General features: G+C 51.9%; 9 protein-coding genes across 9 annotated transcripts; 3 read left to right on the top strand and 6 right to left on the bottom strand.

Annotated features, from left to right (window-relative positions):
• Nucleotides 1–787: 787 nt before the first annotated feature.
• Nucleotides 788–1,464, bottom strand: BJX68DRAFT_267623 (uncharacterized protein; the record flags this gene model as incomplete). Its single annotated transcript, XM_071045861.1, has 3 exons — nucleotides 788–1,021; nucleotides 1,130–1,318; nucleotides 1,408–1,464. The coding sequence occupies 3 exons, from the start codon at nucleotides 1,462–1,464 to the stop codon at nucleotides 788–790; spliced, it is 480 nt and encodes a 159-aa protein (XP_070898457.1).
• A 5,303-nt stretch (nucleotides 1,465–6,767) lies between these two features.
• BJX68DRAFT_255795 (SDR family NAD(P)-dependent oxidoreductase) lies at nucleotides 6,768–7,878 on the top strand (the record flags this gene model as incomplete). The annotated part of the gene is made up of 3 exons (XM_071043099.1): nucleotides 6,768–6,917; nucleotides 6,992–7,273; nucleotides 7,378–7,878. 3 exons carry the CDS (start codon nucleotides 6,768–6,770, stop codon nucleotides 7,876–7,878), a joined length of 933 nt encoding a protein of 310 aa, XP_070898456.1.
• Nucleotides 7,879–9,238: 1,360 nt separating this feature from the next.
• BJX68DRAFT_276270 (uncharacterized protein) lies at nucleotides 9,239–11,150 on the top strand. The gene is made up of 3 exons (XM_071048056.1): nucleotides 9,239–10,004; nucleotides 10,076–10,390; nucleotides 10,456–11,150. Exons 1-3 carry the CDS (start codon nucleotides 9,269–9,271, stop codon nucleotides 10,941–10,943), a joined length of 1,539 nt encoding a protein of 512 aa, XP_070898455.1. The 5' UTR covers nucleotides 9,239–9,268; the 3' UTR covers nucleotides 10,944–11,150.
• A 2,566-nt stretch (nucleotides 11,151–13,716) lies between these two features.
• Nucleotides 13,717–15,481, bottom strand: BJX68DRAFT_238649 (PAP2 superfamily-domain-containing protein). Its single transcript, XM_071040398.1, has 3 exons — nucleotides 15,431–15,481; nucleotides 15,191–15,372; nucleotides 13,717–15,129 (listed from the first exon to the last, which is right to left on the bottom strand). The coding sequence occupies exons 1-3, from the start codon at nucleotides 15,449–15,451 to the stop codon at nucleotides 14,145–14,147; spliced, it is 1,188 nt and encodes a 395-aa protein (XP_070898454.1). The 5' UTR covers nucleotides 15,452–15,481; the 3' UTR covers nucleotides 13,717–14,144.
• A 57-nt stretch (nucleotides 15,482–15,538) lies between these two features.
• BJX68DRAFT_102760 (uncharacterized protein) lies at nucleotides 15,539–15,962 on the bottom strand. Its single transcript, XM_071035762.1, has one exon. It carries the CDS (start codon nucleotides 15,876–15,878, stop codon nucleotides 15,588–15,590), a length of 291 nt encoding a protein of 96 aa, XP_070898453.1. The 5' UTR covers nucleotides 15,879–15,962; the 3' UTR covers nucleotides 15,539–15,587.
• Nucleotides 15,539–16,785, bottom strand: BJX68DRAFT_238647 (uncharacterized protein). Its single transcript, XM_071040397.1, has one exon. The coding sequence runs from the start codon at nucleotides 16,428–16,430 to the stop codon at nucleotides 16,047–16,049; it is 384 nt and encodes a 127-aa protein (XP_070898452.1). The 5' UTR covers nucleotides 16,431–16,785; the 3' UTR covers nucleotides 15,539–16,046.
• BJX68DRAFT_267618 (ferric reductase-like transmembrane domain-containing protein) lies at nucleotides 16,531–16,885 on the bottom strand (the record flags this gene model as incomplete). Its single annotated transcript, XM_071045860.1, has 2 exons — nucleotides 16,531–16,723; nucleotides 16,776–16,885. 2 exons carry the CDS (start codon nucleotides 16,883–16,885, stop codon nucleotides 16,531–16,533), a joined length of 303 nt encoding a protein of 100 aa, XP_070898451.1.
• A 538-nt stretch (nucleotides 16,886–17,423) lies between these two features.
• BJX68DRAFT_238646 (FTR1 family protein) lies at nucleotides 17,424–19,099 on the bottom strand. Its single transcript, XM_071040396.1, has one exon. It carries the CDS (start codon nucleotides 18,893–18,895, stop codon nucleotides 17,768–17,770), a length of 1,128 nt encoding a protein of 375 aa, XP_070898450.1. The 5' UTR covers nucleotides 18,896–19,099; the 3' UTR covers nucleotides 17,424–17,767.
• Nucleotides 19,100–19,210: 111 nt separating this feature from the next.
• Nucleotides 19,211–21,157, top strand: BJX68DRAFT_276266 (Cupredoxin; the record flags this gene model as incomplete). The annotated part of the gene is made up of 1 exon (XM_071048055.1): nucleotides 19,211–21,157. Exon 1 carries the CDS (start codon nucleotides 19,301–19,303, stop codon nucleotides 21,155–21,157), a length of 1,857 nt encoding a protein of 618 aa, XP_070898449.1. The 5' UTR covers nucleotides 19,211–19,300.
• Between the last annotated feature and the right edge of the window lie 1,909 nt (nucleotides 21,158–23,066).

Below are 23,066 nucleotides of genomic sequence, written 5' to 3'. Positions count from 1 at the left end.
CCTCCGCGAGTCCGCGCTTCGAAGGAATTTATCGCGGGGTAGCTCCGACTCGCCGCTTCCACTGGCTGCACGATATTCTTTCCATCGCTTGAGGCACGCTTGACAAGAGTTGTGTGTCGTTTTGGGAGACTGTTCCGCACGGCTGGGAGTCGCTTCAGGGTTGTGTCTTCGGTGCCGATCTGATGGATTAGTGCTCCGGAGCGCTTCTCTGGGGTCGGTCGGATTGTGGTGACAGCCGGAGTGTGCGGAGAAAGCGAGGGTATGAAACCGTGGGAACGAAACCTTGCGCCTTGGTGGGAAGCTCGACAACGGGCCTGAGGAGGAAGAGGGGGGAATTATATTATTAGTAGACGCAGCGATGGACGGGGAAAGGGCAATTGGTACGTACTGGGCTTCAGAGGACAGACGAAGCCGGTTCCTCGAGGGCGGTGGTTCGACAATACGGGTGTTGCTCTGCAACAAAACTGGCTTGACAAATTGACAGGATTGGACATCGAGATCGAGGGGTAGGATGGCGTGGTGTCTAGGCAGAGAAAGTCCGGCATGTTCGAAGAGCAGCAATTGATCAAAGGCATTATTTCATTGCCGTCCAAGTCTGGGCGAATCTAACTAACTCGGCAACCGGAAGAGTCCAGCAGCAACGTTGCATTGATCTAGCTAAAGACAAGACAAGACAGGAGAGACATCGGCCAACACAAGACCATCGATAGAGACAAAAGAAAAAGAAGAGGGACGAGACGATATCAGAACCAGTACCACCAATCATCCAAAGAGAGCGTCAGAACGGCTACTCCTTCCTATCACCCTGAGCACCCACAGCGGCCACGGTACCATTCTGAATACCCGGGATATCCTGGATGCTCTCGGCAGTGCAGCTATCATCCTTCTGAACGACGACAGACCAATGGTCGGGATGATCGACGACACCGCCGGCGACCTTCTTGCCCTCGTGGTCGGTGACGCATTCCCTGGAGATCACAATGGTGCTGTCCATGATGTTCTGGAGGGGCATGGTGCGGCCCTGGTTTGACTAGATGGGAGGACGAACAGGAGTCAGCATAGTGTTACCATGAAGGGGAAGGAAGGCAGCAGGGTAAGGTGTGTTAGGTGGGCAAAGTGGGATACTCACATCATTGCAGTAGCGAATACTGGTCTTGTGGACACAGTAGGTTTCGACACACGAGTGACGGCCAGCGTGGACGGCAGCGGGGAACCTGGGGTTGACATTGTCGATGGTGTGCTCGAAGAACCGAATGGCCTCCTGGACACGGCTCAGCTCGGGGTGGATGGCCTTGCCCCAGCAGTTGACGGTGTGCTGCTGCAGTGAGGTCATGCGTGTTAATTAGGTTCTCCTGAGGTGAAGTAGGAAAGGGAGTATAAGAGAGGGGAGGATGTGAGGAAACGTACGGCAGCAGCCATGGTGGCAAGGAGAGCCAAAAGGAAGGTGATGATGACAATACGCATCTTGACGGTTGACTTTGAGTGAAAGATGTTGGAAGGTTGTGGAAATGGAAGGGATACTGAAGGCTTGAAGGCCGAAGAGAAGTGGAAGAGAAAACAGCCTGGGAGATGGAAGGTGGGTGGAGGAGGAAGGAAACAGGGAGCTTCGAGGAAGACAAAATCTGTTATTTATAGTGCGCAAGACACTGTTCGTTAAAAGCATGATAACTTGACTGTGCAAGGCGATGAAAGAGGAGACAGTGAATGTGTTTACATAGGGTCACAACCCTGTGAGAAGAAAATGCCATTCACTATAACGCAATTAGGACAAGTAACGCTGCTTCATGGGAAGACAGAGGCCGCTTTAAGGGCCAGGGTTTTTGACGATGGCCTCAATTCTAGCCACAAAATGGTGCTCTGGGCTCGTTCGAACGGTTAATTGCTCTCTGGCACCGTATCGGAAGGGACGCATGTCTATCGGGCCAAAAGAGCTTCTGCCCAGGGCATCAAAAATGTCGATTTCTGGGCCTGAGCTGCTCGATCGTAGGTTTGTTTTGACAGAAAGCATTCCAAAACATCAATCCAGTGTGTCCGCTTCCCCCGACTCTAAGCTACCTGGCCTTTTCGGCGATCTGATGAACGTTTGCGCTCTCAAGAACCTAGAAGCACGAAGGGCATGACAGAGCTTTTGAGCCACCTTTGCGATTGAGGAAAGTGGAAGAGCCCGTGGTTTGTGTTGTCGTGTCTCGCTGCCCAGCAGGGTCAAGGTATGTCCGTTGTGTTGCTATCTCTAGACGCAAAAGTCCCCTCGCCATAAACTGACGACCCTCAGACCGATAGCATCAGCTCCGACTTTGATTCTCTATTCCTTTATACCAGCTCCCATGCGCTCCCCTCTCCGAAGCCGCAATCCGAATTCGAAACCGCTCTGTGTGCCCTTCAACCCACGACGCAAAATTTGACAGCCTCGGTCCGAGAGAGGCAGCACGAATTACGGCACTACCATACCCAGAACTACGCTTTCCTAGCCGGCGAAAGACTGTGACATATTCACCACTGGGCCTATATCCTCAGAACTGGCCGTGGGTGTGGACAAAGGGGCCTTGGTAAGCTAGGCGTCTTTCTCTGCCTAGAGCCGGGCACCCGACTTGCTGTTAAGAGAACGTCTACAGAGAGCTAAAATTTCACCACGTACAGAAATGCATAGCTTTGTTGAAGGACCACTGTTACACCTTGCATCAGTATCACCGCGCCTACACCATTCTGATAACCTTCGTTCTTCCTCCGACCGCAAGAGACAATACCAAGAGATTGGCCGCAGTGCCCGAACACTGTCCATAACCCCGGGCCCTGCTCGTTTCATTGATCCGATGAGGTGGCCAGGCTTGTTTCTCCGGCAAGGCGAGCCGAAAACTCCTGCTGGCTCCAGAAAATCCACCTGTGCAGTCGTGCAATCCCGCTTGGTCGGTCGATCCTTCAACTTACAATTATACTGTGCGATACATAGTAAGCTACAATGCCCGGATGTGCTACTGTTACAGTCGCTGATGAGGTCATTCTGAAGTCCAGATAGGGTTTCAGCGCGTGCCACATGGCAAAGCTTACCGCGCCGGGGATCCCCTTCGCTGCCAGAAAACGTGAACTGTCAATGGAATTCGATTCAAACCCAGACGAGTTTACAGCCGGGATCATACAGCCGCAAGAGCAACGAGATGGCGGCGTGCTACCTAGCTCCCTCACCCACGCCTAAACCTACCCTCCATATTCCGGATTGCCAGCGCACCCTCCACCCAGCTATCCTCCACACGCACATCCTGAACCATACCCACTGCCAGACCCCGAGCCACCACCGCCCGCGCCGAAGCCAGACTGCATTCCCCCAGTGAAGCTTCACCATGGTGCCGTCGATCCTATAAATCCATCCACCCATTCGCCATTAGCGCGCGCTCCCACATCAAGAAGAACATACCCGAAGCAGGAAGGATACGTGCACCTACTGGGTCTGATTGAAAATGTCGATCGCCGTCTGGGCCTCGTGCTCGTTTGGGAACCTGATGAAGCCGAAATATCGGCTCGAGCCGTCGTCGCGGTTTGTGGGGATTATTTATACCGGGTTGGTTAGTTCGGTTCGGTTCGATTCGAGAGGAGAGAAAGATAGCTTCGGAAGATGGGAGGATGGAGCGACCGACGTGTTAGGATGCAGGCCCTGCTGCGCCAGCTGGGCGTCGATGGTCCCCGCCGTGGTGTTGGGGCAAGGTGTCCGATATAAACTGTGCTTGCCGACTAAGGGTCGTGAGTATTAATTGTATTAGGCCATTGTGTTAGAGAGCTTGATTTTGCGACCTTGTCTTCTGTTAGTGAAGAGGGAGCGGCCTATCCGGTCAGTATATATCTTCCATTCCGGTCACACATAAGGTCGCACTTAATTCATCAGGGATGATAGCACTTTACTCAGAACTCATCATCTTGCATATACACGCCGAGCAGAAATTGATGCGGCAACCATTCTTCCGCAGCAACCGGGCATTTCTTGACACGATCGAGGTTCAATATCCATTGGAGGCGTCCTTAGGATTGGAGAAGGCGGGTAATGCGATCTATCCCACTGTGCGTAGGTGAACAAGTCCAACTTTTCTTCGAAAGATCATTACAGGCAGAGTGTCAATTGTCGATTAGTGTTGTAATCGTTGCTATGCAGGTAGCCATAGTGTGTTCATCAAGGCTGCACATGAGGAGTGTGAAGTAGTTCGCCACGAAACCGGACAAGCACCGACAGATCGGATGGTTAGATTCGATAAGACGAATCAGACTATGGGTTCCATCAATGAGAGATTTATTCTATCAATCGAGCCAGGTACAAGTCAAGATAGAAATTAGGAACTCGCTAGCCTACCTGCTAGAACTCATCCACATATTCTTGTGATACCTCCGGTACTTTGCCAACTTCTGGTAGTCGCTCCGAGGTAGATGGTCAACCTGTTTGAACGGACTGCCTACCGCAGGCTAAGGTCGATAACCAAGGTTCTGCAAACGTCTAAATCTACTACAGCCCCTTGACAAAAGTTTCCGTACACTTTTAGCGCGCCGCGCGTCACCACCACCAACTCACCAACTTCAAAAATTCAATGTCGACGCCACGCAGGCCTCTGGCCGATATCGATGCGAATAGGCAGCTTAAAAATGAGTTAAGTCCTTATACAAGAGGTGTAATTGAAGCGCTAAATTTAAATGGGGACTTAATTCGCCTGATCGCGGAGAAGTTGCAGATTCCGCCCTCAACGGTCCAATACACGCTCGAACAAACCACGCGACGAACCAACGGGGAAACAAGATCTCGAGATGGCAGGCCTAGGAAAATAAACGCTAGAACTATGACTTTGATTATACGCATCATTCGTTAAAATCCGTTTGTTCGTTATCGAGAAATTCGTGATTAAATCCCCGTGCCTGTTTCCGACCGTACCCTCCTCCGAACGATCAAAGAATCAGGATATGGTCATTGGAGAGCTAAAAGGAGGCCTAAACTACTTGAGAAGCATGCTACGGCGCGTCTTGAATGGTGTTTAGAGCGAGAAGACTGGACTGTTGAGCAATGGCGCGTTGTTATCTTCAGCGATGAATGCAGCATTGAAATTGGGCGTGGAGAGTGACATCGCTGGTGCTTTAGGCTCAACCACTACGGTGAGAAGTGGAAGAAGGAATATATACAGACGTATGATAAGTCTAAAGGCTTCAAGATAATGGTCTGGGCATTGATTTGGGGTGGAAACCGCTCAGATATCGTGATAATGGAGGCGGACGAGAATTCAAAGCGCCAGGGTTACTCTCGCTTCTCATATCTTAAGATGCTGCAGGAGCAACTACCTATAATTTGGGAACTAGGATTATTATTCATGTAAGATAACGCCTCTATACATACAGGAAAGGTGGTTAAGAATTAGTTAAATAATGAAGTAATTCCTCTACTAGAGTGGCTGGCTATCTCGCCTGATTTGAACCCCATTGAACATGCGTGGAATCGACTTAAAGAGATGATATTTGACATTGATCTGGCCCTAGCGACGTATATAGGGGATCAAGACAAACTATATAAGCGTTATCTTGATACAATTGATGCAGCGTGGGCGAAGATATCACAGGAATACTTTAACGGGTTGATTGAATCGATGCCACGGCGCGTAAAGGCTTGCATCGCTGCTCGTGGCTGGTACACTAGATATTAATTGCTAAAACTAATATTAGTTGATGCGCGGAGATCTGACGATTAAGCGTATATTTTTAAAATAATTTTATTACCTAAATTGGTTGTATGGTGACTGAATTACTGGTCAAAGCGCGATTATATATTTTGGTTGGGTGCCATAGTGTACGGAAACTTTTGTCCTAGAACTGTACTAGCGGTGAGCTGATGGAGAGATTGTGGCCTTCTTTCATGACAAGGGAGTCCCACTTCCCCAGCTGGTGCCTAACCTAGCGAGTATATTCGTGCCGCAACGGTTCCAGGACTAGTCATATGGAATTTTCATCGCCATGGTGAGTGGCTCGCTACGACGAGATGTCGAGTGTTGAGCACGAGGTACTAATGAAGTAATGTCCGGTCTCCTTGTGGCTCTCTGCTCGGTCCAGTCGCAGGCTGTGTCGAGCCCGTCGGAAGAGCTCCACTAGCGCAATCAATTCTGGGGCCTCATCAGCCGCTTGGGGACGCCTAGCCTTGTCCCCAATGTTGTGTCGATTTTCTGATTGTTCTCTGCTTAAATGGTCGTTGAGCGGGGTCTCGGAGACTTTTTGGTCCCACATAAACCCGGGGCCGAGTCTTATCGCAATCTATTCCCATTGCACCGTCGGGGAGCTGGAAGCGAACTGCGATAGGATGTCCGCTAGCGGGTATGGAGCCACTCGGTGGTCTAGCGACACGGGATGAGGTGTGATTCGAGCCGCGGGCTGGCCGGGTGTCAAGAGTGGACGAATGGCAAGAACATGCAGTAGTGAATCTAAGTTGGAAGGATTGCACTATCCTACCAGCGAAAGACACTCCGTAAAATGGGTTGGTATGATTCTTCTTCGTGATAGGTTCCTTCGTGCCATAGATCCTGCGCAAAAGACGGTAACGCAGTAAGTACTACTCCGATGTCAGCGAACACAGGCAGCTACTGACTAATGTTGATGGACGAGGGGTAAGGCGCACCATTCATTCGGCTGGTTCACTAATCCGCCTCAGATGTGCTTCATAAGCTGCATCAACAAGATATATAAAGCCTGCGTCAGCGAGTTGGTTTCTCAACTACAACTGCTTCCAAGCAACCAAGTCCTTTTTACGAGCATCAACAATGGCCGACCCAAACCTTTTCGTTAAGGCAATGGCCTTTACCAAAACCGCCCATCGAGATATCTACCCCGCTGTTCAGCCCACCCGCCCAGAACTATCCCAGAGTGGAAAGGTGATCGTAATCACCGGTGCGACACGTGGACTGGGAAGGGTGAGTACCGATCCAGCTTTGAACACTATGGTACATCTCAGTCAGTCTCAGGCGCTTCTAACAGCAAGGGCTAGGGCTTCGCACTCGCATTCGCCCAGGCGCGCGCACATGCCATTGCGCTCCTCGGACGCTCTGCCGAGGCGCTGGCCGAGACAGAGAAGCAGGTCAAGGAGATCAGTCCCGCGACGCAAGTCCTCCGTATCCTCGTTGATGTCCTCGACGAGGCCGGGATTGGTGCTGCGTTTGAAGAGATTGTTGCGCAGGTCGGCATGCCTGATGTCCTTATTAACAATGCGGGTTACTGTAAACTGGAGACGATTGCTGAGTCCAGTGTTGAGTCGTTTTGGAAGGTCCAGGTCCGTTTGAATCCTCCTTCCACTCCATCCTCCTTTTAGATGACGCAAGGACAAGGTGAAGACCAGGCGGAGCTCCTGCTAATATCCAACCTTAATCCATCCAGGAAGTAAACGTCAAAGGCCTCCTCATCGTCACAAAAGCATTTCTCAAGTCCATCGAATCAGACCAAACGCAACCCGAGCACCACAAGCAGCGGACAATCCTAAACCTCACCTCGGTCTCCACGCAAAACAACCCCGTGACAATGGACTCCTACACAATCAGCAAAGTCGCGCTGAACAAATTCACCGAGTTCCTCGCCGCCGAGCACCCGTCCATCACGGCCATAAACCTCGACCCGGGAATGGTTGCTACGGATATGGGGAACAGCGTTGAGCTTATTGCGCCGTTTTTGCATGATACCGTGGAGCTTGCGGCCGCGGGCGCGGTGTGGATGTGTAGTGGAGATAAGAGCTTCCTTTCAGGGAGGTATGTTTCGGTGAATTGGGATGTGGATGAGTTGGAGGCGAGACGGGAGGAGATTGTTAGGGAGAATCTGTTGGTTGAGTCGGGACTTACGCGGGGACTTGTTCCCACTGCCGAGGAGTTGGTTATTCAGCCTTGAGATTTGATGATGAGAATTTCCTACCTCTCTGCCCCAAGTTGACCTTCACAAAGGCAGCAGGCTATCCTCTTTTCCTAGATACGCCATGACCTTTCTTGTTCCATTCTACGTGCTCAGTAATACGTGCGGCCTGAGGTCTCAAAAGGAGAGAAGGACCCTCTATCATACTCACGCATGAGATTATCACAGAATATAGTATTAATGCGCATCATGCGGAACCGCGGAGTAAACCATGCACTGTTGGAACCCTAATTTCAAACCAGACTTTGACAAGAGGGGATAGAAACCCGCAGAAAGCTCAGATGTGAAAGAAGGATACATGTGAGTAGCACTAATGAAGATATCAAGGAGTAGAAAAGCTATCTAAAGAACCTGGATCACGTGGTGCTTACCCATAGACATGTCGAGCGTTTGGAAGGTCTCGGAGATCCGCGTCTTCCTTGTTTAGGGTGGCAACTTTCCGAGTCAGACCGATGTTCTCGGTTTACGTTTGTATGCAAACGAAGTCCGTTTGTAACAGAAGTCGGTATAGAGTGTTGAAGTAGCTACACTAGCCCTGAACAAGACAGAAGTTCATCTTGAAATCTCCACCTAAGGAACGTACATTGCTGGTACGAACAAAGGGAGAAGTTTCAGCAGATTTGTGCTGTTGTTGGGCCACCTGGTTGGGTAAGGTTAGCGGCTGTGGACTACGCTTGAGCGAATGACTTGACCTGATTCCAGCAGTTTCTGAGTTCAGGGGCCGTCACCTCAAAAGGACGAGGTTGGGGGCAAGGCCGTACAATCCTAAAGTGGCTGAAAGACCAACTGATGAAATACGCGAGTCAGCCGTAGGCCATATTCTTCAGTCATACAAGTGTAACAGGGACTCGGAGTCAACAGGCGCACTTCTTGTACCAAATATCAACCGGAGGTGCACAAAGACTACCCCTGTAGATCATGATAAAATACCCATATGAAAAGTACGACAGGACCGCCCGTCTGGCCATCCACCCCAAAAAAATATACATTTCCGCCTTCTCAACCTGGCTAGAGATTGCGCCAAAATGAACTATCCCCGTCTTACTTGCCTATTTTTTGTCTTGTACCTCGCATATAATTTCAGTCTTAGTTATCTTAAGCACATACGACCACAGGGTGTGGAGAACAGGGCTTCCCGTCCGCTCAGCCGTACTTAAGCCACACGCCGGTAGGTTAGTAGTATGGTGGGTGACCACATGCGAATCCCTACTGTTGTATGTTTTTTGTTCTTGGATTTTTTTGCGCCCGTTCCGGACTGGTCGGGCTTAGCGCCCACGCTGCCCTACCTTCCTTCAGTCCTTAACCCGAACGCCCTGAAGCTCTCTAAAACTCGTACAGCGGCGTACTTCCCACAACCCCTCAGTCCATCATGGCGCATCACCTCCCACCAGAGCTATGGGCACATATTGCTCTATACCTTGAAAATGACCGCTTATCTCTCACTAAATGTGTACGCGTCTGCCGTCAATTGCAGCCCGTCTTCGAGCGCTTGATTTACCGCAGAGTGAAAGTGGAGAGTGAGGAACTTCAACCCAAAGATGGATTCATATCTCTTGCTCGATTCAAATCTCTAGCGAACCAGATGCGGCAATCTTTTGTTCGCCGCGTGGAATATACAGTCGTCATACCATATAATATCCCCGACTACCGAGCGACGAAGCTTGAGGGATACAGTGAGCAGAACGCACTCAGAGACGCGAATAACGAGGCTTTTCAGGCCGGCATATCGTCATTGTTTGAGTTTCTCACAACATGGAAAGAAGATGCAAAGATCTCCCTAGCTTTGGAAGTCCAGGGGCGAGTCAGAATGCTTGAACCAGAAACCAAAGCAAACCAAAACGCTAAGGAGTGGCAAGGTGAGCTGCGTGGAGAACGTGTTACTGGTCCGTATCGCGCGCAATTTCCCAGCGGGGATGCTTCGATGTTGACTGAGGTTTCATGCGTCGACCATCTGATCGTCCAATACTCATATCGATCGCAGGGGATTGCGACTGGTGCCTTTTTGCAGATCGCAGAGCGCTGTGCTGCTTTGCGGCGCCTGCACCTGGACATGCCTGGCCAGTTGCGGCCGGATCATGTGGAATATATGCGGGAGCGTAGGGAAGGTATGTTTGGTCTGACTGTCTTGCATCTTGTTTACTCGTACAAAGTTTGAAAACTGACATGACACACACAGCACTTGCATCGGGACTCTCAAGGCTCCCGTCGACCCTTCAGGTCTTCGAATGTGTAGGCTGTTCTGAGCAGCCCTGGTCAAACACGCTTCCTGCTTTAGACTTGCGGTCGGCCAAGGGAATCGACGAGCTGTCGTCCAGCTTGCGTCTTTTTTCGTGCAACCTGAGAGAACTAAGGTTAAGACTCATGTCTGTGGACATGGACTTTCTCTTTCCGCTTGACGAGCGCGGTAACCCTCTGCCCGAGTCATCTTCCCTGTACTGGCCGCACCTAGAGACTATTGCCCTAGACGGCGTCGCGGAGTATACACCATCTGGTATGAACTCCCGTCTCTCATGCTCCTGATTCCGGCCTGATAAACTGACACCAGGTCCTTCACAGGCGAATGGCTCTTCGACTACGAGCTCGAATCTGGAGACGAAGAAGACATCCCCGACCCAGCAACCGGCGACGAAATCTTTGAATCGCGGTGGCTACGCGAAGAGTACGAGATCTCCCGCGAGAAGATGAATACCGAGCACTTCCACCGCCTCTTCGTCTCCCTCGGGTACGCGTCCCGCCGAATGCCTGTTCTGAGACTGATAACGTTCAGCGTCGCGGGCTCGCCGCGGACTAAGTTCACGTTTACTACTACTAGCGGTGCCCGGGGTGTGATCGAGGATTGTCATGCTTCTACTCTTTCTCTTCCTTCTAGCAGTAGGCCGCTGCTGGGTTTCCGGTCCGATTCCGCGTATAGGCCTGATCGGCGGGTTGCGGATGCGTGGGGGTTTGAGCTGGATGAGATGAAGGTTGTGCATGAGGGGCCGCGGGAGGATTACCATTTTGTGGTTTGCTCGGTTACTTTGGATCGGGCTCGCCTGGATAGATAGATACAAGCGTGTCTCTTTGCCACAATGCACAGGGGTTGTGTTATCTGACACCATCGATGGCTTACCCGTCCCCTCCGTTGTTTGCTATATTAGGATGATCAAGACTGTCCACTGGATGTGGCTCGATTATCGTAAGTCTTCCGCGGATATAGTACATCCACGGCCCTTGCGTGGTTGGCCTTTGAGAGCGCGGCGGAGTGATCGGAGTCTCGATAAGAGATGTACCCTTCTGGTATTGGTTTTTGGTTAGAACTCATGGCCTTACTAGCTTGTGGAAGCTACTAACAACTGAAGAGGAAATTGAGAGTTAAGAATCTGTTGACTTCAGGGATAATCCTAGTCATTACATAGTCCTTATATAACCCTTGTTGCAATCAGAGTGTGTTTACCACCAAACGGAAAACGACCAGGATGCCGTTTGTATGTATCGGGTAGCGGCGTACCTACGCGTGATTGGCGTGGCACTTCGCACCCCCTGATCGGTGTCGTCATAGCTTTGGCCCATAACATGCCTGATGATATTGAGCGCATATCGGAACTAATCCCACTTTACTGGCTAGGGTACGGAGGGGGGGTCTGCGATGATATGTATTCCTGCGCCAACAATACAAGAGTATTCCTAAATCGCATAAAAGCGCTGGGCAGCTTGTACTGGAAGTATGTACCTGTAGGGTCCTTTTTAGGTCGACAAATGGCCATTTTATCCCGATGTCATTAAGCGGTTCCCCATCGGTTGCTGCCAGGGAGAGTTCACCAAGCTCGATAATGCAGCGGAAAATCAGCAAAGGGGAAAAGAGATCATGAGACTCCTCCTAGAGCGACGAAGGGATGAGATCCAGATCACAGAGGATGTGGTCATGGCTACAGGAATAAATTAGTAAAGTAGGAAGGAGATCATGGCGCTCCTCCTAGACTAACAAGAGGATAAGATCCACATCACAGACAACATGGTCTTGAAAATGTTGGTTAATATGATCTAAATATGACTACCCTCGCTCGTCCTGGATCAGCAAGGAGATCATATCCAGGTCACGGAGGATATGGTCACGGCTTGTCACGGGCCTCGCCCCGCTTAGGTCATCACCACGTGACAACCCCTGTATATAGTCGGTTCCGCGTAGCGGAACCATTTAGAGTTCCTCATGCTTCTTATATTGTTGAATACGATTCTATTTCCAATCAAACGTTCCTTACAGCTCCAGTGTGGCGTGAGTCATAGATTTCCCTGTGGACGCGAAAACCTCGTACCGCTGGGACTCAACACCAGTGGCAGTCTCTTCAGGCTCTGGTACTTCAGACACAAGAAGGACAATACGTTGCAATTCAGGGAGTGCAGGGTTTGGAGAAGTCTCGCCTTTGATCTTCTCGAGATGTGTTGCAAGGCTCCTGCGGCCGATGGTAGGGGCCATGAATATCAGCTTGCATGCTTTTGAAGTTATATCTAGTGTTGGAAGCCCGGTCTCCTTTGTCTTCCATCTAGATATCCGGTTTAGCGCCTCACGTGTGACCTTTCCTTTATCAGTAGAGAGCTTCCAGCAGCTTCGTCTTTCCTTTCTTCCCTCAGCAGCTAGATTGCCCAATGGATCATTTTCGTCTGCATGGCCTTTCTATCAAGTGCAGGTGCTTCCCCGGCGAATGCTGGTGCGCCATGTCTGCCGCATGTTAGAAATCCTCTCCACGGGCACTGTCGCTTTGGTTTTATCATGGACACTTTGACATCATGTAGTATGCCTCTATTCTGCTGTCAGTTGACCAGTAGTACTCTTGCGGGCGATGGCGGCCCTAGAACGGCCAGCGGTATGTGTCGCTTTCATTACTCGTTTTATTGCTGTCGAAATGAGGTGTATGTGCTCTGGGACTAGCCTCTACTGCTGATCCCGTGCAGTGCGACCTTTGCCACGACAGAAAGGTTAGTCAATTAAGTTATTCCTTGCGAAAACTTCAGCAACTTATCGCGTTTTCCCTGTGAAATGTGACCACTATGATCCATGCATGAACTGCGCCAAAGCCCGCGCAGAATGTTGGCAGACCCAGGTACAGCGTAGCATGCGTCATCGAGTCTCCAGGTAAGTCATGTAGATCTTTAGAGTAGTTCATCCGGTCCGACACACCCAGCCATAATCCACGGAGGTGAGAGGATTACAATGTTAGAGACGTCCCAGCCTTGCACACTAAAAAGCAGGTGCTTGGGACAGGAGGAGTCCTAGCAGCACCAATCCAGGCCAGCGAGCAGCAGTGACCGAATTTCCAGCTCTAGTTGAGGACTTGTTAATGCAGCCGGCCTGCGAGGTAGGACGGTTCATCCACCAACAGCTAAAACGTAGCGACTAATTTTCTCTGTAGAGACGCACCCTACTCGAGAATGCTCTATTACTAATTAAGAAGCTTCCCAATGCGGCTTTAGAGACAAAACGCGCTAGCCAGAATATCAGACCATTGGAGGATCGGGACCTGGTGGAGTTGCCAGAATTCTCAGTCGAGGTTTGTTGTCCGAACTTCGAACCTGAAGTGTTCTTCCTTTGGTGTGGACGTCAATGGGGGGAAATGGAGAGAGCTGTTACAGCTGAAAGCAGACCTTCCTCCTCGTATGACCCGCGTTGTCAATAGGAGGATCTGAATCATGCTATCTACGGAGTACGAAAGCTTCGCCACAACGGTCGGACTTGGCAGTTCCTTCTTTGTTCTCGCCCCCGATGCTGCAGGAATATAGGGACAAGACTACCTTCTGTTAAATTGCTTGTCGTTTTTAACTGGCTGATATCAATCGCTGCTGCCTACTCTGATAACGGATCGGACTGGTCACCTCACATCCTTCCTCATTTGGTCGGAAGTTTGGGGGTGTCCGAAAAGCGCCAGGCTAGAATGATCATGAAAGGGTTGCATTGACCCTTGTTGGGGGTAGAGATGAAGCGAAATGTCACTCGCTCCCGATTATTGGATGAAAATACATACCCACGTGGGGGATTGTTGGCTCATGATTGCCTGTCAACGTAAGTTCCATATTTTTGGGTTTGAACCCACTCTGCGCCAGAGGAATACGTAATTCGCCCATTTTCTTTTTTGTTACCTAAAACCCAAACGCAGGAAACTCTTCGAAATGCTTGACACTACCACTCCCCACTATCTATAGATCTAGATCGTGATCCAGAAGATGGTCTGTAGAATTACATGTTCTGAACCTGCAACATCATCCCAGAACTACTATGCACTACCACCACCACTCATTCCAATTCCATGCCCCTGCCCCTGCCTATCCACAGCAGTAAGCTCGATATCCACATACTCCTCGCCCCCGAATCCCATCTGCCTCTGCATACTACTTTTTAGCCCGCTAGCCGGCGCAAACCCACTCCCAAAGAACGCCGTGCTCCTCCGCCTCGCTCCGTACGCCAGCAGCAGCGCCCCGTGATGGTCTTTCCCAGGAGCCGTAGCAGGAACACGAGGATGATACCAAAAGAACCCAAGCAGCGCAAATCCAATCCCCACCGCACTCCCGCCTAGAATATCCCAGCCCGCATGCATATAGTCCATGTAGCGCGACGCAGAGATGTACAGCGCGCCGCCGACGGGCGTAGCAGCCAGGACGAGGAGGTACAACGGCGGCGCGGCCGCGGCCGTCGCTGGTCGAGAAAACAGGCCGAACTTGGCAGCCAGCCACAGCGCGAAATAGAGCAGGCCCGCCCAGGCGAATGTGCAGTGGCCCGACGGGAACGCGGCGAAGCCGTCGCGGATGACCTTGCGGTCTGGGTTTGTGCAGATTGCCGCGGAGACGAGGACCGGTGCGCTCTCGCGGCGGAGGCCGAGGCCGCTGACGGTGTATTGAGTGATTTTGGAGAGGTCGGGTGCGCAGCGGGCGAGGAGGTCGGGACGGGGTTTCCCGACGATGTCTTTCAGGGCCGAGGTCGTGAAGAAGGCGCCGGCGAGGCTGAGGGCTAGACCGAGGAGGGCGGCGTGTAGGGTCCAGAGGCGGAGGGGCCAGGGGAGGTGGTGAGGTTGTGTTGGGGGTGGGAGGAGGAGGGAGAGGGCTGCGATGAGGATGGCGGGGACGGCGCAGCAGGTTATACCGACGGTGATGACCGAGACGGTGTCGGATCTCAGTGGGTAGGAGATCAATGGATCGTCGAGGGAGAAGACGTGCTCGGAGCCTGTGATGCTGTAGAGGATAGCGCCGGCGCCGGCGAAGAGACTGCGATGGGGGTTGCGTTAGCGGTTGTATTTTCTCTTTCTAAAAGTTGTAGGAGACGGACATGATGCAGATCCAATCGAAAATGTAGGATAGGACCACTCGCTTGGAGGTTCGGTGACCCTCGCCGGAGAGGAGGGCAAACCGTCCCTTGTCCACAGGCGTGGGTGCCATTCTTACGGCTGGAAATTGGGAAAGTACACAGAGAGTGGCTGGACTTGATGCGTTGGGGAACAACTTATAGATCTAGGATACCAACAAAAATAGCTATTAACACTAGTCTAACGCCTGGGCAGAGGCTTACCAATTGATGTCTTGGAAACATGGCAACCTGGCGGCTCAGACCGACCCAGTCTTGTCTCTGCCTCTCACTGCCTCCCTGTCCCCCACTGCTGTCCACGTGCCCTCTGAATACGCCTACTGCAGATCCCTGAATTTTGATAGCTGCAATACGCGCGTCCTTACCCAAGTTCAGCAGCAACCCCTACCACTGGTGCGTCTCCTCGAAATATTCCCGCCCCCTCATCCCCATTTCTCGCCTCATAAACCACCGCGCGAGCATCATTAGCCATCCCTGTCGGTTCATAAACAAGCACCGCAACATTCCCATTACTCTCGATTGCCTCTGCCGCCGCTCGAGAAATGATCGCACCAACTGGAGCCCGTCCGCCCTCGATTCTCCGCCCGCCTGCCAGGGCCAGGTTACCGACATCAGCTTCTCCATGCGGCATCATCGAACAATAGAAAGGCATCCGCAGGTGCGAGTGTTTGGAGATGTTGGATAGCTCCCTCTGACATAGGTCATCAACTAGGGCGGCCTCGCGTACTGCCCAGCGAAGATCGATGACAAGGTGACGACTGTAGTCGGCGTTGCCACCATCGGCAGATGAACTTGGACATTTACGCAGGAGATCCTGCAGCTACGCAGTTGCAACCCTGATCCCTGTCCCGCCCGTGATGATGAGAGCGTGGTCATAACCGTGCAATGAGGGGGATTCAACAAGGAGGGTTGGATGGGAGATGAAGGACGGAGACGGAACGCATTGATCCTCGAGACGCCTTGTCCAGCCGAAATACGGCCGCACAGAGAATGTTAACATTGGCGCTGCTATTGATTTGGCGAGCGCTCGTTTCTCCTGCTGCATTTGGCTTTGCTCTTGCTCCTCGCGTCCCTGCTGCTGAGAGATGGTGAGCGTTGGCGGAGCCGCTACCGCCACTTGCATTTCCTTTCCTTCTTCCTTCAAGCAAGACTGCGATTCCAGCTGTGCCAGATGGTCATCAAGGTGGTGCGCATACGGAGCCATGGTAAACGGATGGTTCTCCCAGCCACACCACGACGCAGGCTGGTAGAGATAATACACATGTCCGGCCCTTGGGCTAATCGAGAGTGCCGATAGCTAAATCCTAATGCGGGGCACGTCGCCTTTCGGGCTGTATGTGACTCTGCTTCTGCGCGTGGGAAGGAGTCAGTCTCCCGCTCTGCGCGCGCATGTTGCAGCTCGCAAGGCGGGCGATGCGGTGGAGGCGGTCAAGAGCGCAGAGGGCGACAACGGGCCAAAGGTGCATGGTACATTCTGTGCCGAACCTGGAGATGTGTCTTGTAGAAGTTAGTGTCATGTCTCTGCTAGGCTTGATAATGCGAGTCTTACTTGAACAAGGCGTAGACGATGACAATGCCAGATAGGATGTGTATCATGAGGAATACTTCATAGTATCTTTTGCGCAATGTCGTGGATGAGAACGGGACGAGAAGAGACATGGGTACAGTGGCCTGGATTGATTTAGCATCACAATCTACGTGTGCTTGCTTTCAGGGCCAGCATACCACAGTACCAAGCCGGAACCATTTTTTCTCCAAGTTCGTGTAGTACTTGCTTGGGGCTAGATGTACTGTGAGTGTTCCGTGTACCATCAGAGGACACTATATGGATGGTACAACAGGCCAGATACTTGTCAGTATAGGAGATAGTGTGAAGGATTGCGTAAATGATCGCGAAGAAGCCTGATTCATGTGTTTAGATCCCACGTTGAGACATGCTGAGATGGGTTGAAGAATAGTATTATCAAGATCAACAGACAGGTCTCTTCGAGAGCCACCAAGTGAGCAAGCCACAACACAACGTACAGCCACTGCCGTCGTATTCGTAGATTAGATGGTCAGATTAGATTGATACCTCGAATCAGATCAGATTGATAATGACGTGCAAATCAAGCTCGACCCAAGCACATGTCGGCCACGAACTTCCGAGCTCCGAGCCCCGGTGGGACCTGTTGGACTGCTTTCATGCTAGAGATGACTCGTAGTAGGAGCGATTAATCTACGGGTAACAAAAAGGCCGAGATAACTAGGCCCCATCCAGGATTTATCGCCAGCGAAAAAAAGGACTTGTAAGTGGTATTTGTAGAATTCGTTTCATTCGTTGGGATCCCGGTCGCCAGGAATTCCCTCGCAAAGGCTGTGGCTCGGACAGAACCGGTAGGAGGAAGCGACAATCTCTCGGCAGAATTCAAGACTTGGAGTGGGGTTGGCTAAGCTTGCTTGGCCTCGCTTCTTTATGGCCTGATCCAGTGATAAGCGTGTATTGTGCGTATGGTAACTGTCTGACAGGCTGACACGTCCCTTTTTTTTCCCACTGTCTCACTACTTGATCTCCACCATTTGCTGCTCCACCTGCTCCTCGTTGAACAGTCCACTGGGCACTGCACGTGTAATTTCCTCCGATCCCTGCTGCAAAACTTCCAACTTGGGCTTCGCGTACCACGTGAGTCCAGGCACTCTGACGAGGACGAGCAAGATGCGCTCGCGCAGAGATCGCTTGCCCGACCGTTCCTCCCAGAGCATGTAGGCCACACAAAGAATGATAAAGATCCAGTACACATTGTACGCAATGATGGATCCGTACGTGCCCGTATTTTCCCATCCAAGAATGGCGTTGAAGACGTCCCAGCCATTGTCGGTCTCTGCGTTGCAGCAATTGACGTGCCAGACCGTCTGGCGGATGTTGTACGAGCCGGGCCCGCTTCCAGACTCTGCGACATCGGACCCAACCCCCCTCTGGAACTGGTAGTACTGGATATCCCAGACCCCCTTGGAGAACATACCCGCAGCCAGTAGGTAGAGGATGCATGTCGAGGCAATCAAAAAGAGCTGGATGGACATGGCATTCCCACCGCGGTAGATGAGATAGCCGCACGCCAGCCCGGTCACCGCGCCGGTGAAGACGGGCAAGGGGAAAGCAGTGGCTGGGTAGCCGAGCGAGACGCCACCCACAAAGACGACCGTCTCGAGTCCCTCGCGCAGGACGGTAACAAATGGAAGGATGAACATGGCGTAGCGACGGGCCCAGTCACCAAGCAACATGGACTTTTTCGGGTTCTTACTCTTTTCTACCAAGGCTTTGCCGATTTTCACGCGCCACTGCTCCTTGGTCTTGTTGATGCGCAACATGGCCAGCCCCATGATGGTGATAATGACGGTCGCGATCAAGAAAAAGATGCCTTCCCACAACTTCTCTGCGTTGGACCAGACATCGTGGCCCAGTCCATAAAAGACTCCAATGATGGCGCCGCCAATAATCAGACAAACGAGGAAGCCTATGATGGAACCCGCCCATACCTGGCGAACGAGGCGCTTGTAGATGGCCTGGTCTTGGTGTGGCTGGCCCATGCTCTGTTTGAGAAAGGCAAGGAGCACCGAGACCACGATTGAGCCCTCCAGGCACTCGCGAAAGACGATGAAAAAGACTTGGACAGCAAAGACATTGGCCATTTTGACAAGGAAGGAATCTCACAACTTTGGGAAAAGTTGGTTGCACATTTCGAGGGATTATATACGGCCGGTGCGCTGGTCTCTTCCCCCTGGTGGATCGCAAAGCCCCCCACGCGTGTTTTCTGACCCGACGGTACCGTATGGAAAAAAGCGTTATCTGATGGCTCAAGAGGGGTCGTCCCACGGCGCTAGAAAACTTTGTCCGGAGAGCGAGCCAATGGCCGAGGCTGTCCACCATCTGATACGGGCAAGTGCAGGTGCTTTTTCCACTCGAGCTGTGCCCCAATAACAGGGGATCCCCGCCGCAACTGAGCTCTTGTGATCACTTTCATCTCGCTTCCTCCTCAGATCGTCTCTCTCTTTTCCCTTTCTCCCTTCCCTCCTTGTTTCTCCTTCCTCCCGTCAATGGCGTTCCCTTACCTATACTACGTGCTGCTGCTGGCGCTCGGCGTGCCCCTACTTGCCAAAGAAGTTGTGTACGACTTCAATGTCACCTGGGTCACGGCCAATCCAGATGGCTTGGCAGATCGAAAGGTAGTGGGCATCAACGGCCAATGGCCACTGCCTGTCATCGAGGTCGACAAGGGCGATCAGTTGGTGGTGAAGATGCACAATGGCTTGGGGGACAAGAGCACCAGCATTCACTTCCACGGCATGTACCAGAATGGAACCAACCAAATGGACGGGCCAGGCATGGTCACACAATGCCCTGTGCCTCCCGGCTCAAGCATCACATACAACTTTACTGTCAACCAGAATGGAACCTACTGGTACCATTGCCACACAGACTACTGCTACCCCGATGGCTATCGGCAGGCTCTTATCGTCCATGACAACAGTTCGTACTTTGCCAATCAGTACGAGGAGGAGTTGACTGTGACTCTGAGTGACTGGTATCATGAGCTAGCTGAAGACATTAAGCCAGAGTTCATGTCCCTTTACAACCCCACCGGAGCCGAGCCCATTCCCAATGCCTGGCTCTTCAACGACACCGTCGACACCAGCATCTCGGTCAGGCCCAATACAACATACCTCCTCCGGCTGGCCAATATAGCTGCTTTTACTGCACAATACTTTTATATCGAGGATCATACCTTGACGATTGTTGAAATCGATGGTGTATACACAGAACCAACAGAGGCGGATATCCTCTACATTGGTGTAGCGCAGCGCTATTCTGTACTTCTCACCACCAAGAGCACGGCAGACAAAAACTACCCCATTGTCACTGTTGTTGATTCTACCCTGCTGGATACTATCACCCCAGACCTTCAGCTAAATAGCACCAACTGGCTAGAGTATGATGCGTCACTGCCACATCCACAGGCGAACATTACCGTCTCCGAATCAGACGAACTTGTTCCTTTTGACGATGGCGCGCTCGTGCCCTATGACCACGAACCACTCTTGGAGTCCCCAGATCTCAGCGTCAACGTGGCTGTCATCATGGATAACCTTGACAACGGAGAGGGGTATGCCTTTTTGAACAATATCAGCTACACTGCCCCCAAGGTCCCAACATTATACACGGTCATGTCAGCTGGTGGTCTGGCCACTGACCCAACTGTCTACGGCGACTTCACGCACACGAGAGTCCTCGGCCACAATGACGTTGTCGAAGTCATTCTAAACAATCAAGACTCCGGCTCCCACCCATTCCACCTTCACGGTCATGTCTTCCAAGTCATAGCACGATACCCGCCCATGGGGGCTGATTTTTACAACTACGCCGACGCAACCGACGCCATCGCCTTTGACCCCGCCAACCACACCGCATTCCCTGCGTACCCTCCGCGTCGCGACACCATCGTCGTCCCGCCCATGGGCTACGTCGTGCTCCGCTTCCGCGCCGACAATCCGGGCGTGTGGCTCTTCCACTGCCACATCGACTGGCACATGATGCAGGGGCTCGCCATGACCTTCGTCGAAGCGCCGCTCCTCATCCAGGACCAGCTAACGATCCCGCAGGATCACATCGACGCGTGCAAGGCAGCGGGTCTGGCGTACGAGGGCAACGCTGCGGCCAACGTGGACGACTATCTCGATCTCCGGGGCCAGAACGTGCAGCCCGGCTGGATCCCGGACGGGTTCACGGCGCGGGGGATCGTCTCCATGGTCTTTTCGGTGCTGAGTGCCTTTCTCGGTATGGGTGCGATTGTGCTCTACGGGCTGTCGGATTTGAAGTTTGCTGGGAGGGCGAATGCTGCACAGGCTGAGCCTGCTGCTGCGCGGCAAGGGGCAGCAAATGAGTATCAAGACTAGTTAGATAGATCGTTAGAGCCTCTTCTTTTGCAATATAGCAGCTGGCTTGCTTGTCTGACCTCTTTACGGAGTGCTGATAATAAATGTATGATCTATGACAAAGGTCCGTTACGAAAGCCGCGATATTCCATTTAGAGAACCCGGTTATCCATAAAGCTGAGAATTTACCATAAGATACCTGGGCAGGTACCTATGGACTGGAATATCCCATTCCAGACCAAGCATGGATATCCCGACAACCCGATGTTTTCGTGTAAGTATCTCCCTGCGGCCATGGGAGAGATTTAAAAAGGCGAAATTTCATTCACACCTGGAGAGGTACGAAACTGAGGGAAACGAATTGGCATGGCCTTGAAAAATGATGTCCTCAAATTTGTGTTCTCGAGTTAGGTAGAAAAGCGCTGCACCCCACGGCACCTTACTAGGTAGTAAACAGTGGGTGTCATTGTGCCAACAAGCAGAACCAGATAGGCAGAGCTACCTATTGAAGATCTTGCCTGCCGCAGTTGACCTCGAATAGTCTTCGTTACTTGCTCCAGCACCCCTATTTTTCAGCAATGCCCGCTCCCCTCCAACAATCCATTATGGTCGTCCACCTCATCTTCTCTCGACCGTGACGCTCGCCACTATCCCGAGATCACCCCCTCCAGCGGGACCGTCCTGTTGCCAAATTCCCTGGTCTTGGCTCCTGTCTGGAACAGGTAGTTGAGTTGTGCATAGGTAACATCTTTAGTCTCTGGAATCAGAAACCAGACTAGCAAAAAGCCAATGGCAGAGGTCCCACAGAACACAAAGCCAATCTTCCCACCCAAGTTGCCCTGGTCCGCATTAAACATGTAGGGAACACAAAAGTTGAATATCCACGATACTAAAGCATTAACAAAGAATCCAAGGCCAAGGGTCTTGGCTTTAAGGCGAGTAGAGGGAATTTAATCAGCGGCAATAATAGGGTACGCAGTCGTAACGCTGAGGCCGTTCGCTAGGCCGACGAGGTTAATGGGCATGCGGGGGAGATGAATGCAAATTTCTGGGGCCCCAGAATTGGACGCGGTATGGCATGTCATGTGCTGCAGGGTCTGGCTTTGCTCTGTGATCCAGCTATGGGTCCAACCGGCCTCGGCTGGCGGTGGGGGACGCTTCAAACTCCCGCTTTGGGCAGCACGCGGCAACTGTGGAGCCGAATGACCTGTAAGCCAGCTGGCACCAACGCAGGGGTCGATATGTGGTTGCTAGTTCTCAGCCCTTTGGATAGTCTACTTGGGGATGTGGCACACCAGCGCCACCGGAGCCGCTCTCTCCAGACGGGCTCGGGAAGTGGAGGCTGAGAGCCTGCAATAGCAAGAGGTGTATTTCCTGGCGCTTACTCAATACGCCTTCGATATTCCGAAACCATGAGCCGCGAGGTGAACAGCCGGGAAGGCCATCCTCCAGCACTTTGGGTTAAGGCGGCTAGTGTCCTCGAAGTTGAGGGTTAGAGGAGACGACTGGCAGCTGAGGAGCTCAGAAAAACTACCAACCAGGAAAGGGCACACAATTTAACTACACGGAGGTTGCGCTAAGTGATCTCACACTTGAAGAGAGAGTGCATCTTCCTGCAAGAGACACTCAATCATACCTTAGGCCTTTGGTGCGGACTTTTGCTGAACGACACACGGGGATCTCTGTCTTATCGCGCCCACCTCTTTGAAACTCGCTTTCTTCCCGACAGAGGACCTTATGTCAATGTAGAGCGACGCAGATATCTGACTGGTGGCTCTGAGCTTTTCTTCCTGCTTCACCAGGTATCAGATATGCTCAATGGGGCTCGCGGCTAGCTACCTCGAAGCCACCGTTGATAAAAACCTGTCAAGAGCGTCCACAGCGCCCATCTGCGAACTTTTCAGGTGTCATATAGCCAGATCACTCTTAG

Source organism: Aspergillus pseudodeflectus, assembly GCF_044049435.1.
Source record: "Aspergillus pseudodeflectus strain CBS 756.74 chromosome Unknown BJX68scaffold_25, whole genome shotgun sequence".
NCBI lineage: Eukaryota > Fungi > Ascomycota > Eurotiomycetes > Eurotiales > Aspergillaceae > Aspergillus > Aspergillus pseudodeflectus.
This window is presented reverse-complemented; position numbering and strand designations above follow the sequence as displayed.

Excerpts from the sequence above, each read along its gene's own strand:
- BJX68DRAFT_276270 (XM_071048056.1), top strand. The coding sequence starts at position 9,269 with ATGGCGCATCACCTCCCACCAGAGCTATGGGCACATATTGCTCTATAC. Across the intron at positions 10,005-10,075 it reads TATGCGGGAGCGTAGGGAAG|CACTTGCATCGGGACTCTCA; the intron begins GTATGTTTGGTC and ends TGACACACACAG. Across the intron at positions 10,391-10,455 it reads CGCGGAGTATACACCATCTG|GCGAATGGCTCTTCGACTAC; the intron begins GTATGAACTCCC and ends GGTCCTTCACAG.
- BJX68DRAFT_238649 (XM_071040398.1), bottom strand. The coding sequence starts at position 15,451 with ATGTTTCCAAGACATCAATTG. Across the intron at positions 15,373-15,430 it reads TGTTTCCAAGACATCAATTG|ATCTATAAGTTGTTCCCCAA; the intron begins GTAAGCCTCTGC and ends TTGGTATCCTAG. Across the intron at positions 15,130-15,190 it reads TTCGATTGGATCTGCATCAT|TCTCTTCGCCGGCGCCGGCG; the intron begins GTCCGTCTCCTA and ends CCCCCATCGCAG.
- BJX68DRAFT_102760 (XM_071035762.1), bottom strand. The coding sequence starts at position 15,878 with ATGCCTTTCTATTGTTCGATGATGCCGCATGGAGAAGCTGATGTCGGT.
- BJX68DRAFT_238647 (XM_071040397.1), bottom strand. The coding sequence starts at position 16,430 with ATGGCTCCGTATGCGCACCACCTTGATGACCATCTGGCACAGCTGGAA.
- BJX68DRAFT_238646 (XM_071040396.1), bottom strand. The coding sequence starts at position 18,895 with ATGGCCAATGTCTTTGCTGTCCAAGTCTTTTTCATCGTCTTTCGCGAG.